The following is a 13665-nucleotide window of genomic DNA, read 5'->3' on the forward strand; positions in this document are numbered from 1 at the left end:
GTCAGAAGAGCAGCAGTACGCATATCGGAGGAAAAGATTCGTAACCACTGTTGTCTTTTAAGTACTCTGCGCAGTATGCTGCACAGCACGTTGGGCCCACTTGTCGGGGCCCAACATCCAATGTATCCGCTCCCCCTTGATCTATAAAAGGAGGGGGCGCCGCTAGAAGACCTCAGGCTGGGTGAGTGCCAAGGCCAGCAGAGGATAGGTTCATACACACTACCAAGAACAAAACATCTCCCAGTGGACGTAGGGTATTACGCTCCGGCGGCCCGAACCACTCTAAATCGTGTGTTCTTGAGTACTTGTCTCAACATAGATTCAGCCCCATCGCCTAGTACTTCCCCGAGTACTCCCTCACAGGGGAATAGGCGGGTGCGCTCCGCCACCCGGCTGTGGGTACCCCTAGAAACCCCACGACACACGTCATTCTAAAACCCTAGCCACCGCTAGTCTGATCGCTAAAGGCACTGGAGGGGTTTGGAAGGCCAAACACTCCCGTTTGGCGCCCGAAGGACGCCGATTCGCTGCTGCATCTTCTATACCGACAAGAACGCCTACTTCCTCTACGGATCAGACGTAAATGGCTGCTACTACTGCTAACGCTGGTATAATGATTACCATTTATTCTGCATTAGATTGATTTGTCATGAACTAGGTTATGTTAAGATCCTGGGTAATGTGCCACTGATTTAAGTTTTTGGCAATTCTAACATAGTAAAGTTGGCGGCGGACGGTAAATCAAAGAGCAAGAGAGGCGCCACTGGGAAGCTGGGAGCTAGCGCACGACGCTACTGCGAGGGTGCAGTGGCAGCGGCGGCAAGGTCTCCAGCAGCGAGGACATGGGAGCCGACGGCCAGTGGAACTTGGCGGCACGCGGCGGGGACGCCAGCCTGGCAATCCCACGGGGCGGCTTGGCTTCCTCTCGGAACGTAGAGAATTTCTCTTCAGAACATTCTGCTGCTACACCTTTCCCGAGAGGAACCAAACGGCCAGTGGGACTTGGCGGCGCGCGGCGGGGATGGCAGCCTGGCGATCCCACGGGGCGGCTTGGCTTCCTCTTGGAACGTAGAGAATTTCTCTTCAGAACATTCTGAAGCTACACCTTTCCCGAGAGGAACCAAATTTGCCTGAGGTCAATGACTTGAACAGTCCTAATGCATGCGCAACATACAACTTGGTGTTGTCTGATGTTAGAGTGCGCAGCGGAAACCGGCCCGGCCCTCTGTACCCACGAGCCGGCGCCCTACCAGGCCTAGGTCTACCGAAGCCCAACCAACTGAGGCCTCACGCCTAACTCAACCCAAAAGACTAGTCTGATGGGTGAGGACTGCCCACCATCAACTTCCGATGTGGGACTAAATCTAACAATCTCCCCCATCACACATCGGGCCCAACTCTTCCATCACATACATCCTATGTGATCTCCCGGAAAACGTTATACCAAGCCCCGAGTCCAACTCTCCAGTCACACACAACCGTGCGACCATCCGGAGACGATGTGGGACTAAATCTAACAATCTCCCCCATCACACATCGAGCCCAACTCTTCCATCACATACATCCTATGTGATCTCCCGGAAAACGTTATACCAAGCCCCGAGTCCAACTCTCCAGTCACACACAACCGTGCGACCATCCGGAGGCGTTCACGAGCTCCCCCGTCACCATGTGACTCCGGAGATACTCCAGATTTTTCCCACGAGCCGGCGCCCTACCAGGCCTAGGTCTACCGGTGCCCAACCAACTAAGGCCTCAGGCCTAACTCAACCCAAAAGACTAGTCTGATGGGTGAGGATTGCTCCACCTTATATGTTAGGCTCCCCCACCATCAACTTCCGATGTGGGACTAAATCTGACATCTGAGAGGTACCCAACTACTTTTTGAGGAGCTTCTCAAAGTCGCTCCATCAAAGTTTTTGTACTTGGGACTCCCTCTTCAGGTGGATCCACCATGTCAACCAGTATCTGCGCTGCACTCTTCAGCTCTGCATATTCAGCTAGCTGTGCCTTCAAGGACTCAACCTCGTCTACAGAAAAAGGAGACATCTAAGCTCTCGAATTCAAACACAATTCAGCACAGAGCAAACAGAGAAGTTACCTTTATGATTTTTCATAATTTTCTCTATTTTAATCTGGAGAGATTGATTTCTCTCTTCAAGTTCCTTGTTGGCTTTCTCTAGGTTTTCGACATCCTTTTTCAGGAGCCATGTTTGTCGAGTGCTTTTAAGTTGAAGCTTGTACAGCTTGTTCCTGACATCAAGATACTTGTCAGTTTGCCCCTTCAGATGGCGCTCTTTGTCCTCCAGAAGTCGACTCGCATCAACAGCAGCCTTCACATTCTGAGACTTGAGATACAAGCGGTTGGCAATCTCCTGGAAACATCATTACATCTTCAGTACAAGCATGTTGAAACAATGAAGCAAGAAAAAGTACTCGACAGCTGATTCTCACAGTGGTGATCTTATAACAAGACTTTAAGTTGTCTTGCAACACCTTCAGCTTCTCTGGCAACAGCAAGGGATCATCAATCAAGTCCGCGGTCAAGCTTGCTTGCACAGATGCCGGCAGAGTTGACAACCCAGTTATCCGAAGACCCGCTCCTTCTACCCGTTGAGAGCTTGTATCAATAGAAGCTGGGTTCTTCGCCGGCAAAGTTGAAGCGTCGACTGTATGTTGCGGCGGTGCAGTCAATTTCTGACCCACCACTCCCAGTATTGGCGAATCTAGGGGGCTTGGTATGTCTGAATCAGCTGGTACCTCCATTGCAATTTCTAGCCTCGGCTGCTTTGTGTGGCTACGCACAACAAACAGCGATAAAGAATGGTTCACAAAACTTTCAGACGAAAGATAGACATATTCATACCTGACGTCGGCTAATTCGGAAGCTTTCCTTTTCCGCACGGCAGTCCTAGACTTCGTGGGATGATTCTCCGGAAGGGCTGGAGTAGGAATTGGACCTTCATTCGCCGAATCAGCAGCCTTTTTCCTCCTCTTCAGAATGAACGCAAGCGTCTGATCATCGTCGGAACCAGGGCTTGATTCTTCTGCAACGGGATCCTGGTCTTCACGAAAATTTCGTGTCAGACTGGTGTCTTCCTCAACACCTGGCAGTGGTGGCATGCTCCGGTATACAGCCACATCAATCTATCATAGCAGATGATACAGCTTATTTTAGGAAGAAGACAACAATTCAGAAACTACTCGAATCAAACAGTTCGAGTACTTACCCCCTCCTCATCTGGTTGGTGCTTCACATTAAAAAGCGCCTTTGGCACAAATGGCAGCTTCTCTACATCATCAAGTACTCGGCATACTCGTTTCAAGAGCTCATATCCACCAAGATTCTCCGCAGAGAAACGGGATGGATCAGAAGGACCTTGGTATAAGAACCCTGGATGTGCTCGCTTCTGCAGTGGTTGCACTCGACGATGCATCCAAGAGTACACCGATCCACCAGTCACACCAGCATCTTTGAGGGCCAGGATTTTCATCAACAACTCCTCGACTTGTTGCCCGCCAGGCCCGGCATCTGACCACTCGTCACATACCCTGGCCGGACCTGGAATTCGCTCTGGAAGCAAGGGCTGATGGTTTCCCACATAAAACCAAGAGTTCTTCCAATTGACATTCAGGTTGGTGGGTTGATAAAAAAAGATAATATCTTTCCTTTCTTGGACGCAGGGAGATTTCCGCCCCCCCCCCCCCCACCCACCCACCCCCCATCTCAGCAATCTTGCTTTTGCTTGGATAAGGGCGTAGGGCAAAGAGATAACAAAAGAGATCGAAATGGGGCTCGATGCCCAGAAAAGCTTCACAAAGATGAGTGAAAATAGAAAAATGAAGAATAGAATTGGGAGTTAGATGATGCAGTTGGATCTTCTAATGATCAATTAGAAAAGGTTTATCACATGATCAATTAACAAACTCTACTTTTTACCTGCAATTTACTTTTCGACGATTTCACCACTTTTCTTTTCTTTTCGACGAGTTCTTTCGAGTTGATCAAGGACGCCTCACATTCGAGCGACTTGATCTGCTGGTAAGTTTTCGTTTACCGAGTAAATCTGAGCTTTAGCTTCCGGGCGCATCGCTGTGGCTTCGTTCAGATATATTCAAAAGTTATCGAATTATATTTAGACTTTGACTTCCGGGCGTATCGCTATCGTCTCGTCTAAATTAATTCACAATTTATCGATATTTACTAATTCTATAGGTTTTACCTTTTGTTTTAGCTTTTATCGATATCTATCCAGCTTGAAATACGTTTGATGGGCCGCTTATTGTGTTATCTTATTAAAAACATCATATAGCCGATTAGATCTATTCCAGGTGATTGTCTGATAGCGTTGTTTAGGTTACACATTCGTAGCCTTTACACTGCTCCCTGCGCACATCGGCTGACCTAGCCGATTGTCTATTTCAAATCGGCTGACCGAGCCGATTTTGTCATCTTCTGTATCGGCAATCGCCCGCCGATACGGTCTGTGAGGGATATTCTGAACTCCAGCCGATACACCCTCGAATTTAACGTTTACTGTCTCCTTGTCAATCAACAGGTCAGATTGACTAGCATGCTTGGTCTACTTTCCGGAACTTGGCGAACACTTGCCCTCGGATTCTAGTGTGTTGATTTTTGCGTCAACAGTATATAGATATGCATTGGAAAAGTAATATCTACTAAATATTTGATTGGCTCTATGCGTTTTTTTTATGCGATGTTTTCTTTGTACTTGATATTACTTTAATTAGATGGATCTGATTACAAGCTAAAACTATATTTTTTATCGGATAAAATTTGAATGCTAAAACTACACTTTTCGTGGGACGGAAGGAGTAATTTTGAATGGAACTAATTTTTTCCAAAATAATAAACTTTGAAAGTGGTAAAAGAAATGGGTAAATGACCATGGAGACAAGGAATGCTTATTTTTTTCTTTTAGCATTAATGAACGAAGCTACATTGATTCCAATTTCCAAATCCAATCACTATTCCCAAAGCTTGGTTTAGCTCCTCGTCTTCCGAAACTTCTCGGTTCCGCGTGCAGTGCAGCTGGATTAAACACGGCGCCACCGCCGATCCGCACGCCGGCCAAATTAACGCGCGTCGTCCTTGCTATAAAAGCCACCGCATTCTACACCTTAGCTCGGGTCAGACGGCCAACCAATCTCACTACGCGCCGGCATGGCCGGCGAGACGGTGGCCGGGTCGCACGTGCGGACCATCGACGGGTACGCCGAAACCAAGGAGGCCCTCGGCGTCGGCGGCAGCGTCGAGTCCGATCTGTTCCGCGTCGGAGGGCACAGCTGGTGCATTCAGTGCTACCCGTGCGGCGAGGACGAGGAGGTCGCCGGCTGGGTGTCCGTCTACCTCTGCCTCGCCCTCGACCGCCATGGCGCCGAGCACGACGAGGCGGTGGAGGCGAGGTTCCAGTTCGTTCTGCTTGACCGTGCAGGGAAGGCAGTTCATACCGCTCCAATTAGCGTCGTACACACCTTCTCGCGCACAGACGACTCGTGGGGCGCCGGCAAGTTCATCAGGATCACGGAGTTGGCGTCCACTGCTAGAAAACAGGGCATTCGTCCCTGCACGTGCACGTTAGTACGGTACTAACGGCTCTATTTTGTACCGGTCAAAAATCGGAGCCTATTATTACCGGCTCGTAGCTCCAACCGGTACTAAAGAGCCGGCACCGACACCGGTGCATAACGGCTAGAAGCCATTTAGTACTGGCTAGAGCCACGAGCCGGTACTAAATGGCTCCGAGGAAATTTAGTATCGGCTGGTGTCTCCAGCTGGTACTAACTTGCCCACTATAAATCAGCTCGTCTTCTTTCTCCCCGAGTCCGAGCCAACCATTTCTTCACCGAGCTCAGGGAGCATCCATGGCGTGAGAGAGGAGGTGCTGCCCATTTTTTCAATTTTTGTGGGGATTTCACTCATCCAAGTGTGTCAAAGGTTTACAACTTCATCCTTTTTGTTTGATGGTCTTTATTCTTTATTTAATGCTCCATATTTAGAGAAATTTAGAATTTTTAGAAAGAGTGAGTATGAGCTTGATTTTTTTGATTTATACATTATTTTGAGATGTATAGAACTGATAAATTGAACATAGAGAAGATTTATTAGATAGTTTGAATATGTCTAATTTCTAATGATTTTTTTCAATTATTTTCAAATGTCATGGTTAGTTTGTTAGCTTGTTTCCTTTAGGTAGATAATTTTTTTGTTTTGTAAATTAGTTTTATTCGGTACTTTTACATGTATAATAACGATATTAATTTTATTCGTTAATTAATTTAGTTTAGTATTTAAACTGACATTAGAAATAAATATTTATTTCTTAATGCGACTTTTACGTCGATTATTTTGACACTCTAATGATATATTTATTCAGGCTCATATTGGAAACCAACTAGAAGTTTAAAAAATCTTTGTTTCGGATCATGAATATGTCGTTAACCTTGGTCCCGCGGTAATAACACTGTTATTCGGGACTAGTATCGATATCCACGATGCTGTGCGATATAATTATGGGCGTAATGAAGGAGTACGGCCTTGGTCTCAATGTAGAAATCCTCACCTTAGAGCGAGTTGTGAATGACCCTATTCGGACCAAGACTGTACTGCTTCATCACGTCCTTTTGTATCGCACAGTGTCGCGGATATCGATGGTAGCCACGAGTAGCAGTGTTATTACCGCACGGTCAAGGTTAACGACATAGATATGTTTCGAAACAAACTTTTTTTTCTTCTTGATGGTTTTAGAGGAAGTGAGCCCGAAACAAAGCTGCGAACAATTGACTGCGCATCTCATATTGTGTGGAACGACGTGTTCGCCTTGAACTGAAGAGTGTCAAAAAAATATGAATTATAATTTAAATATATCTAATGCATTAGTTTTATTTTTTATTAGTGTAGTTTAGTGCTTCAATTAATATTACTTATTAATGAGACATAATCAGATGAAATTTATATTTATTTCTTAGAAATGACTTTAAAACATCATGCTTTCAAGCGTCGTGCTTCGGCTCGAGCGGCGGTACGCAATCAGTTGCAGCATGCCGGGCATTCACTTGAGTTCCGCCCTGAAGAACGTGTTGGTCTTGTTAGTGGTCGTATTCGTGGTTGGATTAAGAAAGGTTTTCATTTCTTCGGACTTGCAAAAGGAATTCGTAAATTTCACCGTGAATTTAATGACGAGCTGCATGGTAATGATGATGATCGTGAGTTGATGGCTCGATATAATACAAGACGCGAAGCTTCAGGGTTGGCGGACTATGACCGGAAAGAGTTGAGACTTCGCGAGGCAGTTCGTGAGGCATTAGTCAAAAGATCTCATGAGTAGTTTGTAGTAGCTAGCTAGCTAGCATGCAATGTAGCTCTTAACCTGTATTTTCATTTGATCCTTCTAATTTACCATGTTGTTAAGCACGTTGTATCCTTAATATTCAGACCTTTTATATTTTAATGTTTAATTTATCATGTTGTGTTATGGACAATGCATGTATCTCATCGAACGAAAAAATTTTATTGTAGATCGATGGACCGACAATGGATGTACGGCGACCGGTGCACCATAGCGTGGATTAATGGTCTAAAATCTTTTCTCGATGCGGCGGAGACCCATAAGTCATCGAAAGGTTTCATGTGTTGTCCATGCCGCCTTTGCCAAAATAAAAAGGAATACTCTAAGAGAAGCACTCTATACGCCCACATTTATGAAAAGGGTTTCATGACAACTATACTCTTTGGACCAAGCACGGAGAACCTGGAGTTGTGATGCAAAAAAGTGAAGGAGCTGATGATGATGATAACATTATTGCAGAATGGGCCCACTTACATGAAGCGGGTGCCTTTGAAGATGAACCAATGGACGATGCTGAAAAAAAGGACGAGGTTGGAGAAAATGCGACAGAAGACCAACCACCGTCAGGTTCTAGTGGATTCATAGAGAGACAGTGAAATTTTGAAGGAGTCAAAGAAGTTTGAGAAGATGTTGGAGGATCACAAGAAATTGTTGTATCCAGATTGCAAGCAGGGACTGAAAAAGCTAGGTACGACACTTGAAATGCTGCGGTGGAAGGCAGCAAATGGTGTCACCAATAAGGGATTTGAGGAGCTACTTGGAATCGTAAAGAATATGCTTCCAGAGGAGAATGAACTGCCCTCTACAACATACGAAGCCAAAAAGGTTGTTTGCCCTCTTGGTTTGGAGGTACAGAAATTTCACGCGTGTCCTAACAACTGTATTCTCTATCGCGATGAATATGAGAAACTAGATGCTTGTCCTGTCTGTGACGTGAAATGGTACAAGATCAGGCAAAACGATCCTGGTGATGTCGACGGGGAGCCCGCTAAGAAAAAAGTTCCCGCCAAGGTGATGTGGTATTTCCCAATAATACCACGTTTGAAGCGCCTTTTCAGAAACAAGGACCACGCTAAGTTAATGCGGTGGCACAAAGAAGAGCGTAAGCAAGATCACATGCTGAGACACCCCGCAAATGGGTCCCAGTGGAGAAATGTGGATAGAGAATTCCCAGATTTTGATAACAACCCAAGAAACATAAGGTTTGGTTTAAGTACGGACGGAATGAATCCATTCGGCGAGTGGGGCAGCAGTCACAGTACATGGCCTGTGACTCTCTGTATGTTCAATCTTCATTCATGGCTATGCATGAAGCGGAAGTACATAATGATGCCGGTGCTTATCCAAGGCCCGAAACAACCTGGCAATGACATTGACGTGTACCTAAGACTGTTGGTTAACGAACTTTTGCTGCTGTGGAAGGAGGAAGGTGTACGTGTTTGGGACGAGTACAAACAGGAGAATTTTGACCTGCGAGCATTGCTTTTTGTTACCATCAACGATTGGCCTGCACTTAGCAATCAATCCGGACAGTCGAATAAGGGATACCAGGCATGCACTCATTGTCTAGAAGAAACCAATAGCTTGTATCTAAAAAAATTGTAGGAAGGTTGTGTACATGGGTCATCGTCGATTCCTTCCCCTCAACCATCCCTTGAGAAGAAAAGGAAAACATTTCAAAGGGTAACCAGAAACTCGTGCTAAACCTATGTTCTAAAACGAAAAGCGTGTTTTCTTGATGGTGAAGGATGTACATGTCGTATTTGGAAAGGGCCGTGGAAGCCAACAAGTTCCGAATGATGAAAACGGTCATGCCCAATGTGGAAGAAGAAGTCCATACTGTGGGAGCTCCCATATTGGGAAGTCCTTGAGGTCCGCAACACAATTGATGTTATGCACTTGACAAAGAATCTTTGCGTGAACCTGCTAGGATTCCTCGGTACATATGGGTAGGCAAAAGATACACTCGAAGCAAGATGTGATTTGAAAGAAACAAAACAACGAGAGAGCATACGTCCTGAGAAGAGAGAAAATGGATAGCACTACTTGCGTCCTGCTAGCTACACTCTCAGCAAAGAGGAGAAGGAAAGCATGTTTGATTGCTTGAACAGTATGAAGCTACCGTCCGGTTACTCCTCGAATATGCAAGGAAGAATTAATATGAATGAGAAAAAGTTCACAAACTTAAAGTCTCATGATTGCTACGTTCTGATGGCACAATTGCTTCCGGTCACGCTTGGGGTTATTATACCAGAGAATGTAAGATTAGCAGTCGTGAAGCTATGTGCCTTCCTTAATGAAATTTCGCAGAAGGCAATCAGTCTAAATAAGCTGACAAGGCTACAGAATGATATGGTCCAATGTCTTGTCAGTTTTGAGATGGTCTTTCTACCTTCATTCTTTAATATTATGACACATCTCCTGGTTCATATTGTGAAAGAGATAAATATTTTAGGCTCTATATTCCTGCACAATATGTTTCCTTTCGAGAGGTACATGGCAGTCTTAAAGAAGTACATTTGGAATCGTTCTCGGCCAGAAGGATGTATCGCCAAGGGCTACGGAATAGAGGATGTCATAGAGTTTTGTGTCGATTTCATTGATGATCTTAGTCCGATTGCGGTCCCCATGTCACGGCATGATGGGAGACTGAAAGGAAAGGGCACATTCGGTAAAAAATCTAATATGCACATCCTTGAAAGTGAAATTCACAAAGCAAATTTCACCGTTCTACAAAATTCATCCCTCGTGGCTCCATATATGGATGAGCACATGAATATTGTACGTTCTGAAAACTTAGGGAAGTCTGAGGCTTCGATTACACATCATCACATAGATAGTTTTTATGTTTGGCTCAGACAGAAAGTCATGGGTGACAACGCGATTGATGTACAACTGCAGTGGCTTGCTAGGGGACCATCTTCCATAATCATACAATACCAAGGGTACGAGATAAATGGATATACATTTTACACAAGAGCCCAGGACGTAAAGAGAACGAACTAAAATAGTGGTGTGCGTATTGATGCAATAGGTCATGATGGAAATAAGGACAGCTACTTTGGTGTCATAGAGGAAATATGAGAGCTAGACTATGAGCCTTTGAAAATTCATTTGTTTCGGTACGAATGGGTGAATCGAGCAGGAGGCGGCGTAACGATAGACCGGTATGGGATGACAGTAGTGGACTTCAAAAAAATTGGATATAAAGACGAACCATTCGTCCTCACCAAGGATGTGATGCAGGTGTTCTATGTGAAGAACATGGCAAGCAAACCTAAGAAAAATCTATATAAGCCCGACGATTAGCCAAAACGCCACATAGTTCTTCCAGGAAAAAGAAAAATTATTGGAGTTGAAGACATTTCGGACAAGTCAGAAGACTTTGATCAATTTGGTGACCGTCCTCCATTCTCTATCGATGTTGACCCCAGCATCCTGTTATCCAAAGAGGACGCTCCTTACTTACGCCGCGATCACGATCAAGGGGCAGACATTCGTAAAAAGAAAAATCATCAATGTTCCATTAAACAATGATTTATAGTTATTATGTTGTTCGTTGATGTGATCCTGTTACCAAGTGATTTATGTAATATATGATGTGTAATTTATCTGAAACAAATTTGATGAAATTGTTTGCCAAAATACCATATTTTTGCATTTTTATGCAAATTTGATTTATGTTTTATACTATGTGTAATATATCTTAAACAAATTTTATTTCATGCAGTGATGTAAAGTATAAAACTATTAAATTTTAGTAGTCAAAATAGTATAGTTTTGCATTGTTATACATTTGTATAATAATTTATACATAAAAAACACATTTAGAACTCATATTATGAAAATTTGGAGTCAATATGATAAATTAAGTACATACACTTATATTTAAATTAACAAGGTGATATAAACTACAAAAATAAAATTTTGCATGGTCAAAGCACATATGTTTCTATTTTTAATTAATTTATTACAATTAAAAAGCAATTAAAACGTCCACTAAACAAAATTTGGGGGCTGTTTAGTACCGGGCCGGTTCATTTCCCGGTACTAAAGTGCCTCCATGAAAATTTCCCGCCAGTTGGAGCACTTTAGTACCGGGCCGTGGCTACAGCCGGTACTAAACTGCACATCTATATATACGCTAGCACTTAGCGTCCATCGCCAATCCCCACCCAGACGAGATCGATCCCGGTGCCCTCAGGAGCTCCGCTGCTGCCCCGTCCGGCCCCCTCCGCCCGCGTCACCCGAGCTCCTCCACCGCCATCCTCCGTGCCGCCCTCCTCTGCGCGGCCCTCTACCGGTCCCGGCGGGCACGTGCCGCCCCCTCCGGCGCACCCCCACGCGCGCCGCCGCACATCGTCCTCCCCTCCGGTGCTGGCCTCCCTCCCCCACGGATTCCCCCGCATTGCCCGAGCTCCGGAACGCCGCTACTCCTCCATCCACGCCTCCGCCCTCCGTCCCCGCCACCGGCCTCCGCCGTCCCTGCCGCCGCGGGCCCTCCGTCCCCGCCGCCGCCGCGCCCTTCCATCGACGGAGCTGTCTTCCTCCGCGCGCATGCCGCGTCGTCCTCGGCGCCCTCGTCCTCGGCGCCCGCCGCGTCCAGCTGCCCCGGCTCGCACCGCCCCCGCTGCGTCCCTCCATCGCTGCCGCACCCGCGCCACCGCCTTGCCGACGTGAGCCCTCGGGCTGACATCAGCACGACTCCGTGCTGACGTCAGCCATTTTTTAGAAGTAGTTATAATTTGTAAAAAATTGAAGGTAATTTGTACAAATTTTAGAAAATTTGTAGAAAATTGTAGATATTTGTTCAAATTGTAGACAATTTGTAGATATTTGTAGAAATAATGTTAGTAATTGTACAAATTTTGTAGAAATAATGAAAATAGACGGAAAATGTTAGTAGTTGATAATAAAAAGTGAAAATTTGTAGAAAATTTGTTGAAAATTGTAGAAATTTGTAGGAATTTGTAAAAAATTTGTACAAATTTTGTAGAAATTGTAGATATTTTTAGAAATAATGAAAATAGTAGGAAAATGTTAGTAATTGATAGTAAATAGTGAAAATTTGTTGAAAATTGTAGAAAATTTGTAGAAAATTTTAGAAATTTAGAAAATGGTAGGGCACATTGTAATATGATAGTTAGTTTTGTCTCCATTGGTGAACATTTTGTTATAAATTTGTAAAATTGTACAAATTATATCTACTGTCTTTAAGTCTTGAAAATAATTGAGAAAATTGTACAAATTATATCTCATGTCTTTAAGTCTTGACATTTATTGTAGAAATTGTACAAATTATATCTCATGTCTTTAAGTCTTGACATTTATTGTACAAATTCTATAAATTGTACAAATTATGCAGGAATTGTTTATAAAACTTCATGTCTTTAAGTCTTGACATTTATTGTAAAAACTGTTTAAAATTACATATCAAACATATTTTGATTGACATAGGAAACGAAATGGAACCTTTTCGTCGTGATGACGACGATCATTTTCTTGAGGATATAATTGGTTCGGGCACCCACCACCAAGAGGCTTACGAAGAGGATGCTGCCGGTGACGATGGCAGCCAATACCTAAATGATGCTAGCGATGGCGATGATAATCAGCCAGAAGAAATGACGGTGCAAGATGTTAGCGCCGAGGTATATATAATTCGGGCATACATATATAAACATACGCATTAATTCTGGATGTAAATACAGTGTGTACTAAATAGATATTTTTGTGTACTAAAGAACAACTGTTTAAGGATTGGGTCATGAAGAAGATGGCTATTGCTTTTCAGACATTCAAGAAAAATTTGAACAAAGATTATGTTAAAAAGGGACTCACGCCGGACTTCGAGAAAGACTTCAAGAATCAACATCCATATTAGGAGGCATTCGTGCAGCACAAGTCATCCAAGGATAGCGAGAAGAAGACAGCCCAAGCCAAAGAGAATGCGAGCAAAAAGAAGCACTTACATCATCTTGGGCAAGGAGGATATGCGTCGGTGATTCTGAAATGGCAGAAGATGGAAGATGATCTCGTTGCCAGAGGAATCGTACTGGCGACTTTCAACAGGTCGTTGCGAGCAAAATATTACTTCTACGCTCATGGAGGCTCATTGAATATGGAAGATGGATCGTTCGTCACTAGTGATGCCATAAGGGAAGCAGCCGATAGGCTCGATGTGGCACTAAAGGCTGTGTCCGAAGGCAACTTCAAGTCGGACAGAGAGAAAGACGAGCTGACGTACGCTCTTGGCACACCGGAACACACAGGACATGTGTGAGGCATGGGCGTA

The 13665-nt window shown here is 44.4% G+C and overlaps 1 protein-coding gene across 1 annotated transcript; it reads left to right on the top strand.

Moving 5' to 3' along the window:
* Positions 1-5185: 5185 nt before the first annotated feature.
* LOC120645864 (wiskott-Aldrich syndrome protein family member 1-like) lies at positions 5186-12085 on the top strand. Its single transcript, XM_039922587.1, has 2 exons — positions 5186-5602; positions 11519-12085. The coding sequence occupies exons 1-2, from the start codon at positions 5186-5188 to the stop codon at positions 12083-12085; spliced, it is 984 nt and encodes a 327-aa protein (XP_039778521.1).
* The last annotated feature ends 1580 nt before the right edge of the window (positions 12086-13665 follow it).

The sequence above is a fragment of the Panicum virgatum genome, chromosome 8K, assembly GCF_016808335.1.
Source record: "Panicum virgatum strain AP13 chromosome 8K, P.virgatum_v5, whole genome shotgun sequence".
In the NCBI taxonomy this organism is placed as follows: domain Eukaryota; kingdom Viridiplantae; phylum Streptophyta; class Magnoliopsida; order Poales; family Poaceae; genus Panicum; species Panicum virgatum.

Bases quoted from the DNA above. Each gene is read 5' to 3' on its own strand.
- LOC120645864 (XM_039922587.1), top strand. From the start codon at position 5,186: ATGGCCGGCGAGACGGTGGCCGGGTCGCACGTGCGGACCATCGACGGG. The intron at 5,603-11,518 runs GTACGGTACTAA...TATATACGCTAG, and splicing joins GTCCCTGCACGTGCACGTTA to CACTTAGCGTCCATCGCCAA.